This window comes from Microchirus variegatus (genome assembly GCF_963457635.1).
Source record: "Microchirus variegatus genome assembly, chromosome: 17".
NCBI lineage: Eukaryota > Metazoa > Chordata > Actinopteri > Pleuronectiformes > Soleidae > Microchirus > Microchirus variegatus.
Genome location: NC_139818.1, coordinates 22,370,942 through 22,389,689, shown reverse-complemented (window position 1 = coordinate 22,389,689; position 18,748 = coordinate 22,370,942). Strand labels below are relative to the sequence as shown.

Genomic DNA, 18,748 nt, shown 5'->3' with positions numbered 1-18,748 from the left:
TGTTTCTTGCAGGACCTGCGAGGCCGCGCTATATAGCGGTGTGACGTCACTACGGCCCAGCACATCTTTGTCAGTGAACAAAATGGCAACCTACTGTCTGACTGTCACCAGGCTCCAGGTAAGAGAGAAAACGGGCGAATTGCACAACATTTATAGACCATAGAAAGATGTCACCCACCGGTTTAGAGAGAACAAATGTGAATTAATGTTTTCCCGTCTACGCTGGACGACAGAGGCCGGTTATTGCTGATAAAAATGGCCCGCGAAGAAGTCACCGGCTGAGGTCATCGTGTACCGGGTGCGCCGCGCGCATCTAGCGGACAACTGCTATTTACCAACCACCGACTTTTAAACAAATCACGACTACGTTAACGGGGAGTCACCGTTGATGTCCACAGCGTGTTAGTGAACACGGTTAAGCTAGTTGGAGAAACAGAAGCGGGTGTTTGAACAGCAAGGTTAACCACAAGGTTAGTGCAGCTTCCCCTTGAAAGAGGAGCTGCGTATGACTCACTGAATACACATGACACATGTTAATAACACAGAATATTGTAAACACGGTCTGACATATTTATTAGTGAAACTTGCACACGTGAAAATAGCAACACTAGTATGTGTTTGTGTGTCATTTGTCAATTAATGTTTTAGTATGAATATTTTATTACAATATTACTACGGATAATCTTGCATTGATGTACTTGGGTTATGGTCTTTTAATGTCTGAAGCAAAATGTGTGAGCTCCAATTTAGGCTTAATATTGAGATTAAGAGGCCCACTGTGATTGTTAACCCTGGTGATGGAGCAGAAATATAGCCATTAAACCATGATTTGTTTAGGCATAGATAGATTTTACCATCACTAACATCAGTTCAATACCAGGACAGGATTATTGCCAGTCTTCACACATGCCAGCAGTGATTTGTTTAACTAATTCTTTGTTTTGAAAGCTTTTGACATATTATTTCATGTTTACCAATTATTATATAATGTAATATCTTATATGCTTGCTTGTGAGACTTGCCTAAATATATTGGGGGGCCTTAAGCAGCTGCTGCTTACTTCACAAAGACACTGATTACTCATAATACAATCCAATATCAAACATGTATAAACACGTAAGGAATTATTTCATTTAAATGTGTACTTTTTGTTTTATGCTCAAATGCAACAAATCCATTTGAAGCACTCATCCTGTGTCATTCAAATGTCATTGTAACCTGTTACCTCTCAGGCTACTGCTGTCATAAAGTAGTGTGTAGACTGACTGAGAGGTCAGCCAAGGTGACATCGTGTTCCTCAGCTCAACTGTATTTGCTCCAGTCTATGGTTAATATCCGAACCTATCATGTATTAACATTTTACAGGCTTCTCAGTTGACCTTTCAAGGCCTGCAGCCTCTCAGCTGCTATCTGTCAATTCTTCCCCACACATTATCTGGTCATTTGAGACCCTCAGCTGCTCCATGTGTTGTTCTCTCTCTCTCTCTAGAGCGTCTTATTTGTTGACTTAACTATCAAGAGAGAGAGTCTTCATGGTAATACTATGGTTTACTAGAATAGAACTAGATTTGTTGTTTTTAAAACATAGTGGTCTCCACTCCAGGAGGATTGCTCTTGGTCCAGTCCAGTCCAATCAGACACTGCTTAATATAAGAACTCGTAAAAGTATATATAGTTTTTTCTTTTTAGCATGTACAGTACGACAGAAGAGATTAGAGCGGTGGGGCAGGTGGACTGCTGCTATTGTTTCCAAAATGTGTTTGTGTTTGACCTCATGAGAGCTGGGAGTGTTTTGTTCACACGAGACGCTCCGAAATCTGACACCTGAGAATAGAATGCAAACAACAAACTATTGGTGCATAAAATTGAATGAGTCTTTTTGAACAAGGGGTACTCTACAGCTTTATTGTTTTTATGTCAGTCTAATTCTCTGATCATTTGCATTTGGGTTGGAACGATGTGACTCCTACGGCACCTGTATGTGATGCTCCAACACGGTGTAATAGACCGTTTTTACAGCAGATAGTTATTGACATGAATTAGTAGGACAAACACAGGTTTTACCAATAACATTAATAAGTGTTCCACTCCAATTATAAAGATAGCCAGGGTTGTGTTATTGTTCAAATGTAAGGGTACTGTATGTCACACTAAATACTTGACATTTTCACCCTGTAGAAGCAGTACTTCTACGGTATGGTTATTATAGCGCTGCTAAAAACAATCAAATGGTGATCTAAGACCTTTGCACAGCACGTTATGTTGTGTATGTTTAGGCTAAATTGTGTCTGGTTTTGTCCACAGCTCTGTGATTATTGCTCATGTTATGTTTGTATATTTACCTTTGCTGTTGTCCTCAGCTGGCCCTGGGCCATGGTGCGCGGCGCCTGCACGTAGCAGCGGCCCACAGAGCCAAGGCCAACGTGTCTATGAGCCGCTTTGAGCCCACGTCTTATGTCAACTACAAGAAGCTCCAGTCCAACGTTGATATTGTGAAAAAAAGGTCAGTGTTCTCCTCCGCCTGACCTTTTCTCTGGTCAGAAACTTACATTATTATGTTGTTCGTTTGAGCTTTGCTTTTGAATCGGTATAAAGAAAAGTGTGCTGTTTCGACTGTGCACTTCAATGTCTTTTGCTTGATCCAGATCCTGTAATTACTCCCGCTCTAGTCTGTCATAAAGTGGATATTATAAAATGACATAATGAGAAGAAATGAGTAGCAGGTAATTTTACTGTAGTGTAATCTGTCTTTAAACAGATTTCTGTGGAATCTGTCGGCAACTAGCATTTAAATAGTGCTGTAAACAGAGTTTAGCCATACGCTCGCTATAAGCGGAAATAAGAAATCCATTCTTAGATGTCTCAACTGCAGCTCACTCCATTTTTGCACCTTAACATAAAATACAAGTCTTAGCCCTAATATTCAACGTCTTCCAAAGTAGCCTTAAAATATTGACCCTTGACCCCAGATTAGGCTAATGTGTACAAGATTAACTGTAGTACAGTTGCATGTACAACTCCATTATCCTCTAAAAAACATCAGTGTATTGCGTCTACCTATTCCCACAACCCACATTACCCATTTTTACTCTACGTACACTTACTTACTTTCATCCATTTGCCCCTTTAAAATCTCCTCTCACAATACATCACCGCACAATCAGTAACATCTACCCCCTACGTTCCAGACTCAATCGGCCTCTCACCCTGTCGGAGAAGATCGTGTACGGCCACCTCGATGACCCCCACAACCAGGACATCGATCGCGGTCGCACCTACCTGCGGCTGCGTCCCGACCGCGTGGCCATGCAGGACGCCACGGCCCAGATGGCCATGCTGCAGTTCATCAGCAGCGGCCTTCCCAAAGTGGCCGTGCCCTCCACCATCCACTGTGACCACCTGATCGAGGCCCAGATCGGAGGAGCGGAGGATCTGGCCCGGGCAAAGGTGAGGAGGGCGCGTGTTTGTTTATGTTCATTATATTTTATGTTGTTGTGATTTGTTCCTTTTAACTGAGCTATCATCGTTCTCTTCCTAGGAAATCAACAATGAGGTTTACAACTTCCTGTCCAGCGCTGGTGCAAAATATGGAGTTGGCTTCTGGAAACCAGGCTCCGGCATCATCCATCAGGTCCAGGATCCAGAAAATTATCTTTTTTTTCCTCTTTTTTTTAGCGGCAGCATAATTACAGTGGGATAACCGTCTTTTGTTTCATCTAAACAGATCATCCTGGAGAACTACGCCTACCCAGGAGTGATGCTCATCGGCACAGATTCCCACACACCAAACGGAGGGGGGCTTGGTGCCATCTGCATTGGCGTCGGTGGAGCGGACGCTGTGGACGTCATGGCAGGAATTCCATGGGAGCTCAAGTGTCCCAAGGTTATCAGAATATGTTCTTCTACATCAGTTCCATCTCTCTGTTTTCTCTCTAAATCTTAACCACAATTTATCATTGTTCTCTTCCTCTCAGGTGATTGGAGTGAAGTTGACTGGCACCCTCTCAGGCTGGACGTCACCCAAGGACATCATCTTGAAGGTTGCCGGCATCTTGACAGTGAAGGGAGGCACTGGAGCCATCGTAGAATATCATGGACCAGGAGTGGACTCTATTTCCTGCACCGGTCAGTGGAAAAAAATGAATTTATTACCCTTTTTTTATGATGGTCTCTTATGTATTAGTCTATATAACATATAAAGAGACAGTTCAGTCTGACGGATCTCTTTTCGTGTGCAGGAATGGCCACCATTTGCAACATGGGAGCAGAAATCGGAGCCACAACCTCAGTATTTCCCTACAACCATCGCATGAGGACCTACATGGAGAAGACTGGACGTGGACGTATGTTCACAAAATATAAAAAATAAGTGTAGGTTTGGTTTTGTGTCCGTGTCTCCACATATCTCGTGCTTCTTCGCAGAGATCGCTGCCCTGGCTGATGAATACGCCGACTTGTTGGTACCAGACAAAGGATGCGAATATGATGAGGTCATCGAGCTCAACCTGGATGAGGTCTGTTATTTTTTAGAGATTAGTCAACTTGTCAAGAACATAAATATCAAAGAGTCAGGCAGATGTAAATGTAAATGACTGAATTTCTGTTTTCTTCTCCAGCTGAAGCCCCACATCAATGGACCTTTCACCCCTGACTTGGCTCACCCAGTGTCTGAAGTAGGCGCTGTTGCTGAGAAGAACGGCTGGCCACTGGAGGTCAAAGTTGGTACGTAGCAACCAGGGAGGGGAAAAGCTGTGTTTTTCTTCTCTTTCTGTTACATGTTTTGAATCCTTTTTTTTGGATTCCTTTCCACTTTTAGGTCTGATCGGCAGCTGTACCAACTCCAGCTACGAGGATATGGGCCGCGCTGCTTCTGTGGCCAAACAGGCTTTGGACAAAGGCCTGAAGTGCAAAGCTCAGTTCACAGTCACCCCCGGCTCGGAGCAGATCCGTGCCACCATTGAGAGAGACGGATACGTGAGTGCCGGCACCCAAAAGCACATATTTTACCCTGTGGCGCTGCTTAAATGCTTAAATATGTTCTTGTCTTCCTGTAGTCAAAGATTCTTGGAGATGTTGGAGGTGTGGTGCTAGCAAATGCATGTGGGCCCTGCATCGGACAGTGGGACAGGTGAGTGAGGCCAGAACTTTCTTACTCTTAAATAGTGAATTTGATTTTTCCTTTTAAGACTTGAAATTGTGTGTTTGCTCTGTGTCATGGTGGCAGAGTTGACTCGACTTACAGCAAAAAGACGTGCATTATCTCAATTTGTACCCTGAACAATAAAGAGAATAGCTTTTGTTTTTTTTCTGGCCACAATCTCAAAAATGGCTTTTGCTCGACCAGAGAAATGACTAAAGCTAAATCAACCAAAAGTTTGGGAGGATGAGGAACTGGACAAGCAAAACAAATAATGCGTTAGTCCTGTTCAACCCTTCATTAGGTTTTTTAGTATTGTTTGATGTTTATTGTGTTATTTAAGTGTTTAGTGTTTATTTTATCACACTATATCACAGACTGAGATAGTAGCAGCCATCCTTGCCAGCATCTTCATGATAGCAACGCCATATGAACACGAACATTGCCTGTCGCCCCCTTTTCATGTCCTTTGTGTGCTTGATTTCAGGCGTGATGTCAAAAAGGGGGAGAAGAACACAATCGTCACCTCCTACAACAGAAACTTCTCAGCCAGGAATGATGCCAACCCGGCAACGCACGCCTTTGTCACCTCGCCCGAGGTGAATAAAATCCACTCGACCTAGTTGTGTAGCTGCAAATGCATACGCACACATAAGCTAATGTGTCGAAACTAATTGTGCCTCTACACCTTCAGATTGTCACTGCCATGGCCATCGCCGGCACATTAAATTTCAACCCGGAGACGGACTACCTTACAGCCCCCAACGGTGAGAAATTCAAGCTGGATCCTCCCAACGGAGATGAACTCCCTGCCAAAGACTTCGACCCAGGCCAGGACACCTATCAGCACCCACCACCTGATGGCTCTGGCATCGCAGTGGACGTCAGCCCTCAGAGCAACCGGCTGCAGCTGCTGGAGCCTTTCGACAAGTGGAGCGGCACCGACCTGGAGAACCTGCAGGTCCTCATTAAGGTCAGGATTCTGAAATGACACTGTTGCCCCCTGTTGTGAACTCCAAACTCCAAAAAGTCTGTATCAAAAACATGTCACTCATCTTCTCACCGTTGTCTCGCAGGTGAAGGGCAAATGCACCACCGACCACATTAGCGCTGCCGGACCGTGGCTGAAGTTCCGCGGTCACCTGGACAACATCTCCAACAACATGCTGATCGGAGCAGTCAACAGCGAGAACGACGCCATCAACAAGATCAAGAACCACCTGTCGGGAGAGTACGGAGGAGTTCCCGATGTTGCCCGTCACTACAAGGCGAGGATAGCTTCTTCGTTTGATTCACAATGAAGCTTGTGGCTTCTCTAAGTTCACTAAGCCCTGGTGGATAAATGTTCACAGCTGATGAAAATCTTCTCCCTTCATCCCGTTGTTCGCAGGCCAACAATTTGTCGTGGGTCGTGGTCGGAGACGACAACTACGGCGAGGGCTCCAGCAGGGAGCACGCGGCGCTGGAGCCCAGGCACCTGGGAGGAAGAGCCATCATCGTCAAGAGCTTTGCCAGAATTCATGGTACTTTCAAATGTAGTTTCAAATGTAAAAAAAAAAGACATTTTGTGATATGTTTTTGTTGTTGTTGTTGTTTTTTAATTTGGTCATGGACAGAAATTTAAACATTAAAACACACGGTATGTAATTTCATGAGCTTTGGCTCACTTCCTGATTAAGTGACTGATCCTCTCAGTTTTTTTTCCTGAAGTCATTTACATTCCAGTTACAGTTCTGGCATGTTATTGAGAACACAGTTGAATTTAGATCTTTTAAACATGTTATTTATGGTGTTTTTCAAAGCTAAACCCTATTCAAAACATAGCAGCAGCTCCACAAATTGGGGGACGGTCATTTAGAGACAACCAAAATGGACGAAATGGTCCACGTAATTATAACATTCAATATTTGAATGGATTCGAAGATTATCTACTCTCATATTTAATCAACATCTTCCTCCTGCCCTATAGAAACTAACCTGAAGAAGCAGGGTGTGCTCCCACTGACCTTCAGCAACCCATCTGACTACGACAAGATCCGCCCTGACGACAAAATCTCCATCAAGGGACTGAAAACCTTCACTCCAGGAAAGGTGAGAAGAGTCTGCTGACAGTTTGCTTTCTAACATTGAAAATGAAGCATCCGAAATGTCTAACTTCTCATCCTCCTCAGGCTTTGAGCGCGGTCGTGAAGCACAGTGACGGCAGCGAGGAGACCCTGGAGCTCATCCACAGTTTCAACGAGACACAGATCGAATGGTTCCAGGCCGGCTCCGCCCTCAACAGGATGAAGTCGCTGCAGCACTGAGGGAGACGAGGAGCGAGGAGGGGAAAATGGAAGGAAGGAAGGAAGGAAGGAGGAAGAGGATTTTCAGGGGGGGGGGGGAACCGGGTGGTGAGGATTGTGAAGAGAGGGGGTTGAAGAACGTCAGCCACCGCTCTGTCACCAATGTCGGCGAAACAGCTTGGACTGAAGTCGGTGTTTTAGTAAGAATGACTGCAGACTAAGTTGCGAAGCCGGTGTTGACGATGGAACATTCACGTTTTTAAGAGTCTGGCGTGTGTGAAAAGCAGAGCGACACACACACACACACACACACACACACTCTGACACAATAAGCTTTGACCCAGTCGATATCACACTGATTCTGCAGCTGTTCAAACAGTGCGGAAGCCACATCAAACCAGACCTCAAGGGCTGTCGGTGAGACCTCCTCGTTGCTCTGGAGTGGTGTCGCGCTCTGCATGTCTGTAAGTTTTCAGCTTTGCTCAACCGTTTTCAATCAAACCGCACCAGTTATTTCAGCTCTGCCCTCCTACGTGTGAACAATGCCGTTTGTGGATCTAGGTCTGTTTGTTGTTCAGTGACGCTGTGATCATGTGGATCCAGGACTTTTTTGTTTTTTTTCAATCACAAGCTCAATACTTTATCAGTCTGCCTCCTAGTGGCTGCAAGGATATGCTGCAGTGTCTTCAAGTCATGAGCAGCCAGTTTATTTCATGTACTGTCAGTAAAATTGACCACAGTGTCTACGGCCTGTTGAAATATATTCTGTGAAATGAAGGTGATGGAGCATAACTTGTGGAATGTATTGAACTTTTCATTACTGTACCACAGTGAGATCATCTCCTGTGTTTATTAATCATGTCACACATTCAGTCATAATTTAATACTGTGTAAACTTGCCAACTTCTTCCCTCTTCCTAACCTCATCACAAGGTCAAACGCATCCCAATGTTCCCCCCCCCCCCCCCTCATTGTGTATTATTTATTAATACTTTTTCTCTCGCAAAAGTTTAAGATCATGCATGAGGAAAAATACAGGAACAGCATATACTGATATTTTAAACGTGTTTAATGGTGGAGGAATGCTGATGTTGTACTGTAAAATGACCGCTTGATGGAGTAATGTGGCTAACTCTCGAGAAAACTGACGTTACGCTGTCGGATGTTTGTGTTCTTTCCGTCCTCTGTAACAGAAAATCGCTCCAAAACTTCAACACGTGAGGTTGTCTCATCAGATCAATCGTCTCCTTCAGTCACTGCAAAAGAAACGAATCAATGCGCGAATCAAGCAAAGGCTTTAACCACTTCATTCATCCCTCACTGTATGTAAAGTTTCTGGTTCAATGTACATTTAGTTTTTCTTTTTCACCCAGATGATTTTTGTTTTTCTGTATTACAGAGATGGCAATCGGTTGTAAAAATAAAAGCGCACAGATCTCATTTATTCCCATGGCCTCCACATTATGTGACTCAAATCTCTTGTTTATGTTTACAGATATGTAGTAAAAATGAGGATCTAGTGTCTATAATAAGAGTCATTATGAATGTATATGATATAACAAAGGCAATTCAAATAAAATAAGGTGAAATCAGGTACGTGAAGCAGGTTTATTTAAAAGATCTTCAAAGAAAAGATAATTAAGAGATGAAAGTCGGTTAACCCACTTTCAATTCATATCATACAGAAGCCTGAATAGATCTTTATGGGCAGAAAAGTGCTTCATACATAATACATACATTATTATATGTCAAAATTATAATATATACATACATTTTGGAGCACAGATCTAACGTTTGCACAGCTTTTTCTACGACAAAAACAAAGGTCTCATCTGCTGTTTTATCATTTTTCCCATAGTCATTTTTTTAAGCGTTCGTGACGTCACTCGGTGGGCGTGCCTCACGCATGGCGGAAGAGCAGGTGTAAGTGAACCGAGCAGCAGCAGCAGCAACATCACAACCGCCGTTATTTCCAGCTCTTACCGTGGCGGCGGAGACGGCGGCGGCTCCTCACGGGCCTGTTAACCGACACATTTACTCCCAGAGGAGACGCAGCTTTTAAGTTTATCCCCGTTTTCGTTTTGGTTGTTGTTGTTGTTTCGTCGGGGGCCGTCGGCATGACTCTGAACCAGAACCACTCGGAGTCCGGCGGAGTCATCATCAACAACAGCGAAAGGTAAACGCTAGCGGCCGCGCGGTGCTAGCTAGCGCTCACTGCTAACCGTGACAGAGTGACAGTAAACTCGTTTAAAAACAAGAGAATAGCATCACTGTTGTGTCCTTAGCTAGTACAGATAAAGATGAAGGTACTTGACATGTTACAGCAGCAACACGTCAGTAAACAGTTTGAACAAAGCTGTCTCACAGTTAGCCAACCAGCTCTAACTTCGTTTATTTTCAATGACAACTTTTAGCATCTGTTAGCTAACTGTCACCCAGACTGTAAGATATATAATCATGATTGCAGTTTAAGATATCTTTAATCCCTCTGGAGTCAGGCCCATTTTTTTCATCATCGACCAATCTGGCGACAGGTTTTCTCGACTAATCGAATACTTGTTCAGTGCATAAAATGTCAGAAAATGTGGATCAAAACAATGAAATGATGATGTTGTCAAATGTCTTGTTTTGTCCTCGTCTCGAAAAAAACCAGAAAATATTCACATTTGAGGAGCTGAAAAACCTATTTTAATGATTAAAAAACCCACTGAAACCGATCGAATAGATTATCAGCCCCACTAGTCAGTATCAAATTCATAATAAATCATCTTGTAATACGTTAGCAGACTAGCTAATAGCTGTTAAATGTTAAAATGGCTTGTTATGCCTAACCAGAGCCTATAAGATGTAAATCAACAGCAGACAAACGTGGCCTCCATGTGTCTGATTTGTTATTATTGTACCAGGTCTATGTGACACTTTGACTTAAACCTGTTAAATCACCACTGCAGTCAACTATAGCAGGTCACATGTGATGTAATGTATATGTTTACACAACACATATATATATATATTCCTATATCTTTTTCATAGTTTCATACAAGTCAATCTAATAATAATGTTCATTTTTGTCAAACTTCTCTTAATCAGTAAGCAATCACTTCCCTGTGTGATGCTCTATAACATTTTTAATCTATTTGCTTTGTTGTCTATGTATATTTTAAACATGACGGTTGTTATTTAGTGGCGGTGTCTTCCTTCCCTGCTCAGTTTATTAAACTTTTCTCTAATTCCTTAACATCCCTTTTGTGTCTTTAGCTAATAAAGATGAAGATACGGCAGCAAGACTTCATGACAACATGCTATCACAGAGGAGCACAGAACTGCACTTTAGCAGGCAGTGATGTTTGTTTTTACTACAGGTTAAAAGATGCATTAGTAGAACTGGATGATCCTTCTAGAAAGAACTGTAGATGAAATAATACACTAACATACAGCTGACCCAGAACCAGTAGTAAGCTCTGACACTGTGTGGCCTTAAACCTTTAATGCCGGCAAGTGACGAGTGACAAATTAGCTAATTTTAAAGCTACAATATGATGAATAATACGTTTTGAAATGTTCTTTTACCCTGTTGAAATCTGTGTTTTCTGTGTGCGCTTCTCGTCACCAGTCTGTTGATGAACTACGATAACGTGGAGCTGGTTTTCTGTGACGTGGAACGTCTGCCCGAAGCCTTCAGGAAGAGCAAGAAGGGCAGCATCTATTTAACTCCGTACAGGGTGAGAGAGAGAGAGAGAGAGACGAGACCCCAGGGTCTCTGTTTTGAATATGGTGCATTTAATGTTGCGCTGGAAAAGCTGCAGAGTCATGTGACTTGATGGATAAAGCAAATCAGAGCTCGTCTGACCTGGAAGTGACACCCGTTTCTATTTATTCCCACTGCAGACAAAACACAGATTAGTTGTTAGTCGTAATTTACATCTGTGAATAATGTGTATTATTGTTATTATGTATATTATTTGTGCTGTTAAATAACCAGTAGTCATTTCAGTGTTTATTTTTTTAGATTATGTAAAACACAGATTGGAGAGGCAGGCTTTGTTCAGTCAAGTCTTTTGTAATGATTAAACTGTTATATTCTGTCAGATGGAGGAGACAAACAAATGTGGAACACAAACAAATGAATTGGCATCATAATTTCACCCTTTGGCTGCACTGATTTTGTCGAGATTTGCATCGTCCAATGAAAAACTCACATTGGAATGAGTTACCGCTTACACTGGCTGTTTTTAAATCCCTTCTGGAACATTCGGCTCTGTGAGATGTTGCTTTTATGTTCTTTCTTTTATTGGCGTCTTGTTTCCTGCTCCTGTTATACTTGTTTTAATATCATCTGTGTATTTTAATGCGACTCTACTGCACCTTCTGTTCTGCCCTCAGTTGATCTTCGTGGCCAAAGGCCGCGATGCTCTGCAGTCGTTCATGATGCCCTTCTACCTGATGAAGGGCTGCGAGGTGAAGCAGCCTGTGCTGGGAGCCAATTACATCAAAGCCACCATCAGTGCAGAGGCTGGAGGTAAATACTGTGTGTGTGTGTGTGTGTGTGTGTGTGTAAAATTCTGTGACTGTTACGTTTGTTCAGTCCACATGAAGTACAGGAAATGTTTTATTTGTCTTGCAGGCGGCTGGGAGGGCAGTGCCACGTTCAAGCTCGTCTTTGGTGCCGGAGGAGCCATAGAGTTTGGCCAGTACATGCTGCAGGTTGCAGCGCAGGGTAAAATTCTATTATTTTTTAGTTTCTAAATCCATATTCATTTAATTTAACCCTCTTACGACCATCACGATAATCAGGATCTGGATTTATTTCGATTTTATGGCTGTAGAATTGTCCCAAAATGTGAGCGAGTGCGTCTGCTCCTTATTCCAAGATAACTCTCACTTTCGATATCTGGCCGTTATTGAAACGTTTAGGAATTACGGTACTGAGAAGCTGACGTCACAAACTGCTGTGTCTTCTCCATCTGTCCTGTGTGTGTGTGTGTGTGTGTGTGTGTGTGTGTCAGCGTCCAGAGGTCAGCCAGTGACTCCTGGGTTTGGCGGATGCCCCTACATGGCCAACGGAGCCTACTCCTACCCTCCTCCTCCTCCTGCTAACGGGATGTACCCATCCGCTCCTCCGCCCGGCTACTCCTACCCCAACCCTCCTCCTCCAGGTGTGGTGTTTTTTCACCCCCTCTCATTAATTAATGTCAGATTAGACGTCTCCAGGCGTTCACACAAGCCTGTCTTCACATCACTGCTTCGCAGGCGGATTCTACCCGAGCCCTCCGGCATTTGACGCCTCCGCCTCCTACATCCCTCCACCTCCATACTCGGCTCCTCTGGGTCAGCAGCCTCCACATGATCCAGACCTTCCCTCCTCTGCAGCAGGTGAGTCCCTCACTCATTTATTTGATTATTAACAAGAGGGGTAGACATTATATCCACAAATCAGAGGTTGGACTAGGGAAAGGGAAGTGTGGGGCTCTGTCCTGGAGCTGCTAACCCCATGATCCAAGGTTGATGATGGATGATAGATGGATGTAACAAATTCTCTTCCATGCTTTCCCAGCGGAGGCCAAAGCTGCTGAAGCAGCAGCGAGTGCCAGCGGTGCCACACTGCCCCCTACACACGTGTACCTGCCACATGTAAGTCGCCGTGTTCATCAATGTAGATTATCTCTGACGAAACACAACGGTCTTGCAGTTATTCATGTTTTGAAATGTTTGAATTTGCTGTACTTAAAGATATGGTAGTTTTATTTTGGTGCTTTTGTCATCTAATGATGAATTGGAAACATTTAAGCATGGGATTTAAAAAAAAAAAAAAAAAAAAAAGTTAAAGCAGGTTTTAGGTATTTTTTTTTTTACTATATTACAAAAATGTCATTTTTAATTCTCTCTGTAGGACAAACCTCCTCCTTACTCTCCTCCAGAGGACAAGAAGAACCAGTAGACGAGCTCCTCGTCGCCCTCTTTTCCTCTCTTCTCTCCTCGATCCAACTGGATCGTATTGTTTCTCATTCCATCTACTGCTCTTCGAGAGGCTTAAAATTTCCTTTATCTTTTAACATCCTGCCTTCTCGTCTTCCCAATCATTCCTTTTCCCTTAATTCCATCCCCTTTCCTCCCCCCCCCCCCTCTGAGTGAGAACCTTTCACATTCCTTTGAATGATTTGAATATGTTAATCGGCTTCTTTTCCCCTCTTTTTAGAAGCACCTTAATGTGATGGAAATTTGAAGTATTAGCTGTAGAAGGTTGCCGAGGACACAGCGGTGCCCAGATTTTGGGACTTCCGTTCACTGTAGTTGAGGGAGAACTTTGTAACCTGAATACTTTAGCATTTATTGCCTTGCAAGTGTCCCAAAAACAATACGCTTAACTTAAACGTTAGTTTCCGCAGCGCTGCGAGGCTCACTGTCAATTTTTTACGACCGCTTATCGAACCAAACTGAGTCTGTGATGACGTTAATTGCGTAGCTAAGTTAACCAGAGACCAGCTGAATGCCAGTCTTTTATTTTTCTATCATTTATGTGTACAGGCTTTTAATATATATATATATATATATATATGTATATATATATATGTATATATATATATATATATATAAATAAATATAAAAAACAACTTTAAAAATGAGATATTTTCTCAAGAACACTAACACGTAGAAGAACGATAGCCTTGAGTGAAGAGATTACAGCAGCATAGATCCTCAGCAGTGACGCCCTGATCCTGGATTAGGGATTATTTACAATGTTCAGGAGCAGAGAGCAGTCATCATCCAGTGATGTCACTACACTTCCCTCGTTTTTTATTTTTTTTGTCACGTCTCGGAACGTTCCAGAAACAAAAATGGTCCCACACTCGCCCGCCTCCCTGCTTCATACTTCGGAACACACTGTAGATTTAAAAACCGGATTTCAGATTTAAAGTGTTTCCTTCTCGCTGTGGTCGTCACGTTCTGAGGTCAGCGTTCCAGTCTGAGCGTCCTCTTCCTCCCTCTGTGGTCACTTATCTATACTCCGTACCCGTTGGCTGAATATTTTGCACTTTCAGAACGCTATGCATCAGAACTCCTGCTCTGTCACAGCTGTGTGTGTTTGTGTGTGCGATAACAATAATAATAATGATAATCATCATATATGTATTTATTTCAAACTAATTTATTGGAGAATTCGTGTAAAAATGGCTCGAATACGAAAAACAAAGCATGATTGCAGTTAATGCATGAAAACACACTGGAGTGGATTGTTATTAAATGGATTTTGATTCATGTGGAACAAAGCAGCGTATGTTTTTTTTTTTTTTTTTTTATTTCTACAGTGAACATTGCTTTACCACACGATGACGAATGGTAGGTTTTCCCACTTTCAACGTGCCAAGACTCCGGACTGAGACGAGTTGTGTGTTTTATGTCCTGAAAATGTTTTATGTCCCCCCCCCCCCCCCCCGTCTCCTCACCGTCAGTCGTCCTCCTCTGACGGTGCAAATCAACAGCAGTTTTTCCCCCAAAACACTGGCGTACGAAGTCCTGAGCCTCGAGGTGGATTCAACCTCCCAAACGTGCCCGTGAATTTAAAAACAAAAGTCTATAGAATACAGTAGATTCCAGTACAGCAACACTGTCACGAGCAGGACAATGAGTTTGCACCAGCTCCAGCGCAGATCCCAACGTGATTACGTGGCAGTTTCCCTTTTTAACGTCCGTTTTCAGTAGTAACATTCAGACATCCCTGCGTTTAGAGTGGATTGTACTCGAAGGACGATGTTTGTTTGTTTTTTTGAACCGTATCGTACTGTGCGCACAGCAGCGTTAAGTGGCTTTCGTGTGTCTGTTGACTACTTGTTTTCAGTCGAGATTTGAAGTTAAATAAGTCCAAAGTGTTTCTAGGCGTGGGGTGAAAGGGGATTCGCAAATTGCATTTCGCAATATGTAAGACGCTTTCACATCAATGTAAAGATGCAGGCGCCCCCTTGTGGTACTTTCAGTAGCACCCGTATGTAGTCGAGTTGGGCAAAGTCACGCATGAAATATTAGCGATGTTTCCCATTGAAAATGATAACAGAATTTCACCACAATCGACTTAATGTGAGTGCGATAAAATCTTATACTATAACCTTGACAAATTTTTAAATAATAAACTTTTAAAAAACTAAGCTTTTTTTAAATGTTCTCTTTAATACTTATTTTGTTGCTTTGACTCTCGTCTCTGTGCGTGAGTGTCATTTACTTCCAATTCCAATTTTCCTCAACCACGTGTAATAAATTCACTGGTTTTGTGCAGTAAATGTTCAATAATCTGACACATTGTAAAGTCTCTCCAGTCTATTTCCTGTCTGCTATTTAAAAACAAAAACAGGATGTTATAGTGCAGTCTTAAATCTAGAACCTCAAGGACCTTTTTTTTTTTTTTTTTGAGTTTCTCCTCCATTTGCTCCGTTGTCGTGTTGTTAAACAGTTAATACAGCAAATAACACAAAGTAGTCAATTTTGGGGGCGGCCCCACAGTCACAGTCACCTCTTAGGCAGTCAGTAAAATATAAAAAGGAAAGAAGAAGTGTTTCAAAAAGTGTCGTTGAGACAGCTGGTGCCCACATTCCATCATCACAATTTCCGTGTCGACTCACGCGGAGCACAGGGTGATGCTCACCCCCTCTCCTATCCAGCAGGCGGGGAAGAGCTCGTGGGTGAAGGCACAGTGGAAAGCGTGGAGCCTCGTCTGTCCGTCTCCGTAGTAGGTGAGCGTCCCCGCCTCGTAGTCCAGCAGCAATCCCACGCGCCTGTGCTGCGAGTGTCCCGTCAGCGTCTCCCGCCGGCCGTTGTGCCAGGCGCTGAGCTGATGCTCGTCCAGCTGCAGGCTCCACGACAGGTCGTTCATGCCCACCATGCAACGCTTCCCTTTCTCCTTCCTGGGTAGGGCCTCGTAGGTCACCTGGTCAGGAAATGGCAGGGAGAGACGTTAATTTTCCTTAATGGCACGTAAGCTCCTAAAATGGACGAGCAGGTGAATCAGTTTGGACAGGAGACGTGTCTTTACCCCCAGGTAGGCCCACGGCTTGGACACCTCCACCTCCCAGTAGTGGCGCCCGTGCGTGAAGCCCTGAAAGCAGAGGACCTGCCAGGTGTGATCGAAGCGGGCTTCGTGTGCCGGGACGGGTCGCGGTCCGGACGTCAGGTGCTCCGCCCTCCGGTTCTCGTGAGAGAGGAACAAGTGTCCGTTGGCCGTGCGAGGGTCGAAGGTCAGAGAGCATCGGTCTGAGCAGAGAGGGACATTTGTTGTGTAAGTGTCTTACGTCACTACTGTCCTTTGGTCAATGGGTTAAATAAAATAAAGACTCACAAGCGCTGAGGCCCTCTTTACCAGCAGGGTGACACGGAGCAGCTGGACTGGGAACCACAGCTCCGATCGGCCTCTTGTCCTGAGGAGAGCCTTGAAACCATAATAAGAACAAAGGTCAGACAGAGTGTGGAAGCAACTGTGGTAAAATTCCGGCTAACTCTCTCTCTGAAGGCAGACTACCATCTTTGTCCTGACCCACAGCCGTGCTCACGGCCCGCTCCAGGTCCTCCGACACCAGCTTGGAGATCCGGGACAGGACTTCGGTGACGCCGCTTAACCGATCCTGAAGGTTAGGAGCTACGTCCGTGGGGATGTCCTTAAAACGTGGAACCTCCACGAGCATCGATTCCTGTGCAGAGACACGCATGACTAAAGATATCAGGACCTACAGGGTTTCTTAACTGCTCTATTTGTGTCTAAAGTCAGTGAAGGTCAAACCTTGATGAGCTCGGTATCGGAGAGTTTATGCAGACCAGCGATCTGGTCTTGGCTCTCTTGCAGTCTCTGTGCATTCTCCTGCAGCTCAGCCAGTCGCGCTTCCGCCTCGGCGATGGCGCCTTCTTTCTGCTCGTCGATGAAAAGCTGCGTGGCCTCCTGCTTCTCGGCCAGAACCTTTATCAGGGACTCGAACTTGGCGGTGACCCATGTCGAAGTCTGTTGAAGAGTCACCTGTTGGGTGGGAACCCAAATTCACGTTTTATGCACAAAAATCGCCGATTGAAAGCCACCTTTTATGACTGCGAGTGTCGCTGAAATGTACCTTTGCTTGACCGATATTCTCCGCCAAGTCGTTTATGCTTTTCTGCGTTTCTTCGATGAGTTTCCCCACGTCTTTACTCTTCCTGTCCAGCAGCAGCTGTAACGACAATCAAGCAAGTGAAGAAGAAGTGAGGAGGAGAAGGAACAGAGGAAACAAAACAAAAAAAAACTGTAAAGTAGAAGCTGACAAAAACACGCAGATACTCCACCTCTTGGTTTTCCCTCTCGGCCTCCAACAGGACTTTGTCGTGGGCCTCGCATTCCGAGATCCCGCACTCGCAGCACACCGACATCCTGTCCTGTTTGCAGTAATACACCAGGGGCTTTTTATGGCGATCGCACAGCAGCATGGCTCTCGCCACCTCGCCTCCCCTCACGAGCGACTCTCTGCAGGCGTGACCGCCGCTGTTCGCTGCCTCCGTCAGGACGGACAGGGACACGTTTCTCTTGAGGGCGGGCCTGCCGTCGAACGCCTCGTTGCAGATGGGGCAATGAGGTCCGATGTCCGCCTTGCTCTTGGTGTCCCAGTGAACGGTGATGCATCTTTGACAGAAGGTGTGACCGCAGGGGATGGTCACGGGGACCCGGAAACGCTCCAGACATATGGCACACGTCAGGTTAGAATTCGTGGAGTCCATCTCTGAAGAAAGACCGGACCGTTCTGAGAGAGGAAAAGAGGAAACTGTGAGGATATATGGGTTTATCAACACATCAGTTTATAGTTTTGTTGTTTTTTTTAAAGAGAAAAAAGCCAAATTGACAGAAACAATGCATTTACCATTCCAGAATATGTAGGAATAAGTTGGACATTTTTTTAAATTCTATACCTGTGTAATGTGATTGTTTACTCTATAGCATATGTATAGTTTTAATGTTTAAATGCAGTGAAACATCACATGTTCAAACCATAACACAGTGAATAATGGCACAGTCTTCTGGTTCTGCTAGTTGATTCCATCTAGGAAGTAAGACTATACTGAACAGCCACCAGGGGGCCATTGGTCTCATTTGCTAGTTAATAATATTCAACATAACATGAAAATTATTTTACTAGATAGGAAGAAAATAGACAATAAAGCAGTTGTGTATCTGTGCTTAAAAATTTACATTTTAATTGATGAGACTGAAATTCCTACATTTCCACATACAAATTCAAACCTACAAAATAAATCACTGTCCCTTTAACAGCTCACAAATCTCTATATATTTTTATTTTATTTTATTTAATTGAAGGAAATGCTC

At 43.8% G+C, this 18,748-nt stretch overlaps 3 protein-coding genes across 3 annotated transcripts; 2 read left to right on the top strand and 1 right to left on the bottom strand.

Moving 5' to 3' along the window:
• Positions 1-73: 73 nt before the first annotated feature.
• LOC310939416 (aconitate hydratase, mitochondrial-like) lies at positions 74-8,866 on the top strand. The gene is made up of 17 exons (XM_083904163.1): positions 74-118; positions 2,361-2,503; positions 3,189-3,447; positions 3,539-3,631; positions 3,725-3,883; positions 3,975-4,125; positions 4,239-4,343; positions 4,423-4,514; positions 4,617-4,722; positions 4,817-4,974; positions 5,055-5,128; positions 5,625-5,736; positions 5,832-6,110; positions 6,214-6,405; positions 6,528-6,660; positions 7,107-7,228; positions 7,309-8,866. The coding sequence occupies exons 1-17, from the start codon at positions 83-85 to the stop codon at positions 7,441-7,443; spliced, it is 2,349 nt and encodes a 782-aa protein (XP_083760289.1). The 5' UTR covers positions 74-82; the 3' UTR covers positions 7,444-8,866.
• Positions 8,867-9,411: 545 nt separating this feature from the next.
• Positions 9,412-14,648, top strand: wbp2 (WW domain binding protein 2). Its single transcript, XM_083904000.1, has 8 exons — positions 9,412-9,598; positions 11,036-11,144; positions 11,806-11,941; positions 12,047-12,139; positions 12,429-12,578; positions 12,673-12,795; positions 12,977-13,053; positions 13,313-14,648. The coding sequence occupies exons 1-8, from the start codon at positions 9,540-9,542 to the stop codon at positions 13,358-13,360; spliced, it is 795 nt and encodes a 264-aa protein (XP_083760126.1). The 5' UTR covers positions 9,412-9,539; the 3' UTR covers positions 13,361-14,648.
• Positions 14,649-16,030: 1,382 nt separating this feature from the next.
• Positions 16,031-18,147, bottom strand: trim65 (tripartite motif containing 65; the record flags this gene model as incomplete). Its single annotated transcript, XM_083903916.1, has 7 exons — positions 17,716-18,147; positions 17,508-17,603; positions 17,186-17,416; positions 16,928-17,096; positions 16,748-16,837; positions 16,445-16,662; positions 16,031-16,339 (listed from the first exon to the last, which is right to left on the bottom strand). Exons 1-7 carry the CDS (start codon positions 18,142-18,144, stop codon positions 16,031-16,033), a joined length of 1,542 nt encoding a protein of 513 aa, XP_083760042.1. The 5' UTR covers positions 18,145-18,147.
• Positions 18,148-18,748: the final 601 nt, after the last annotated feature.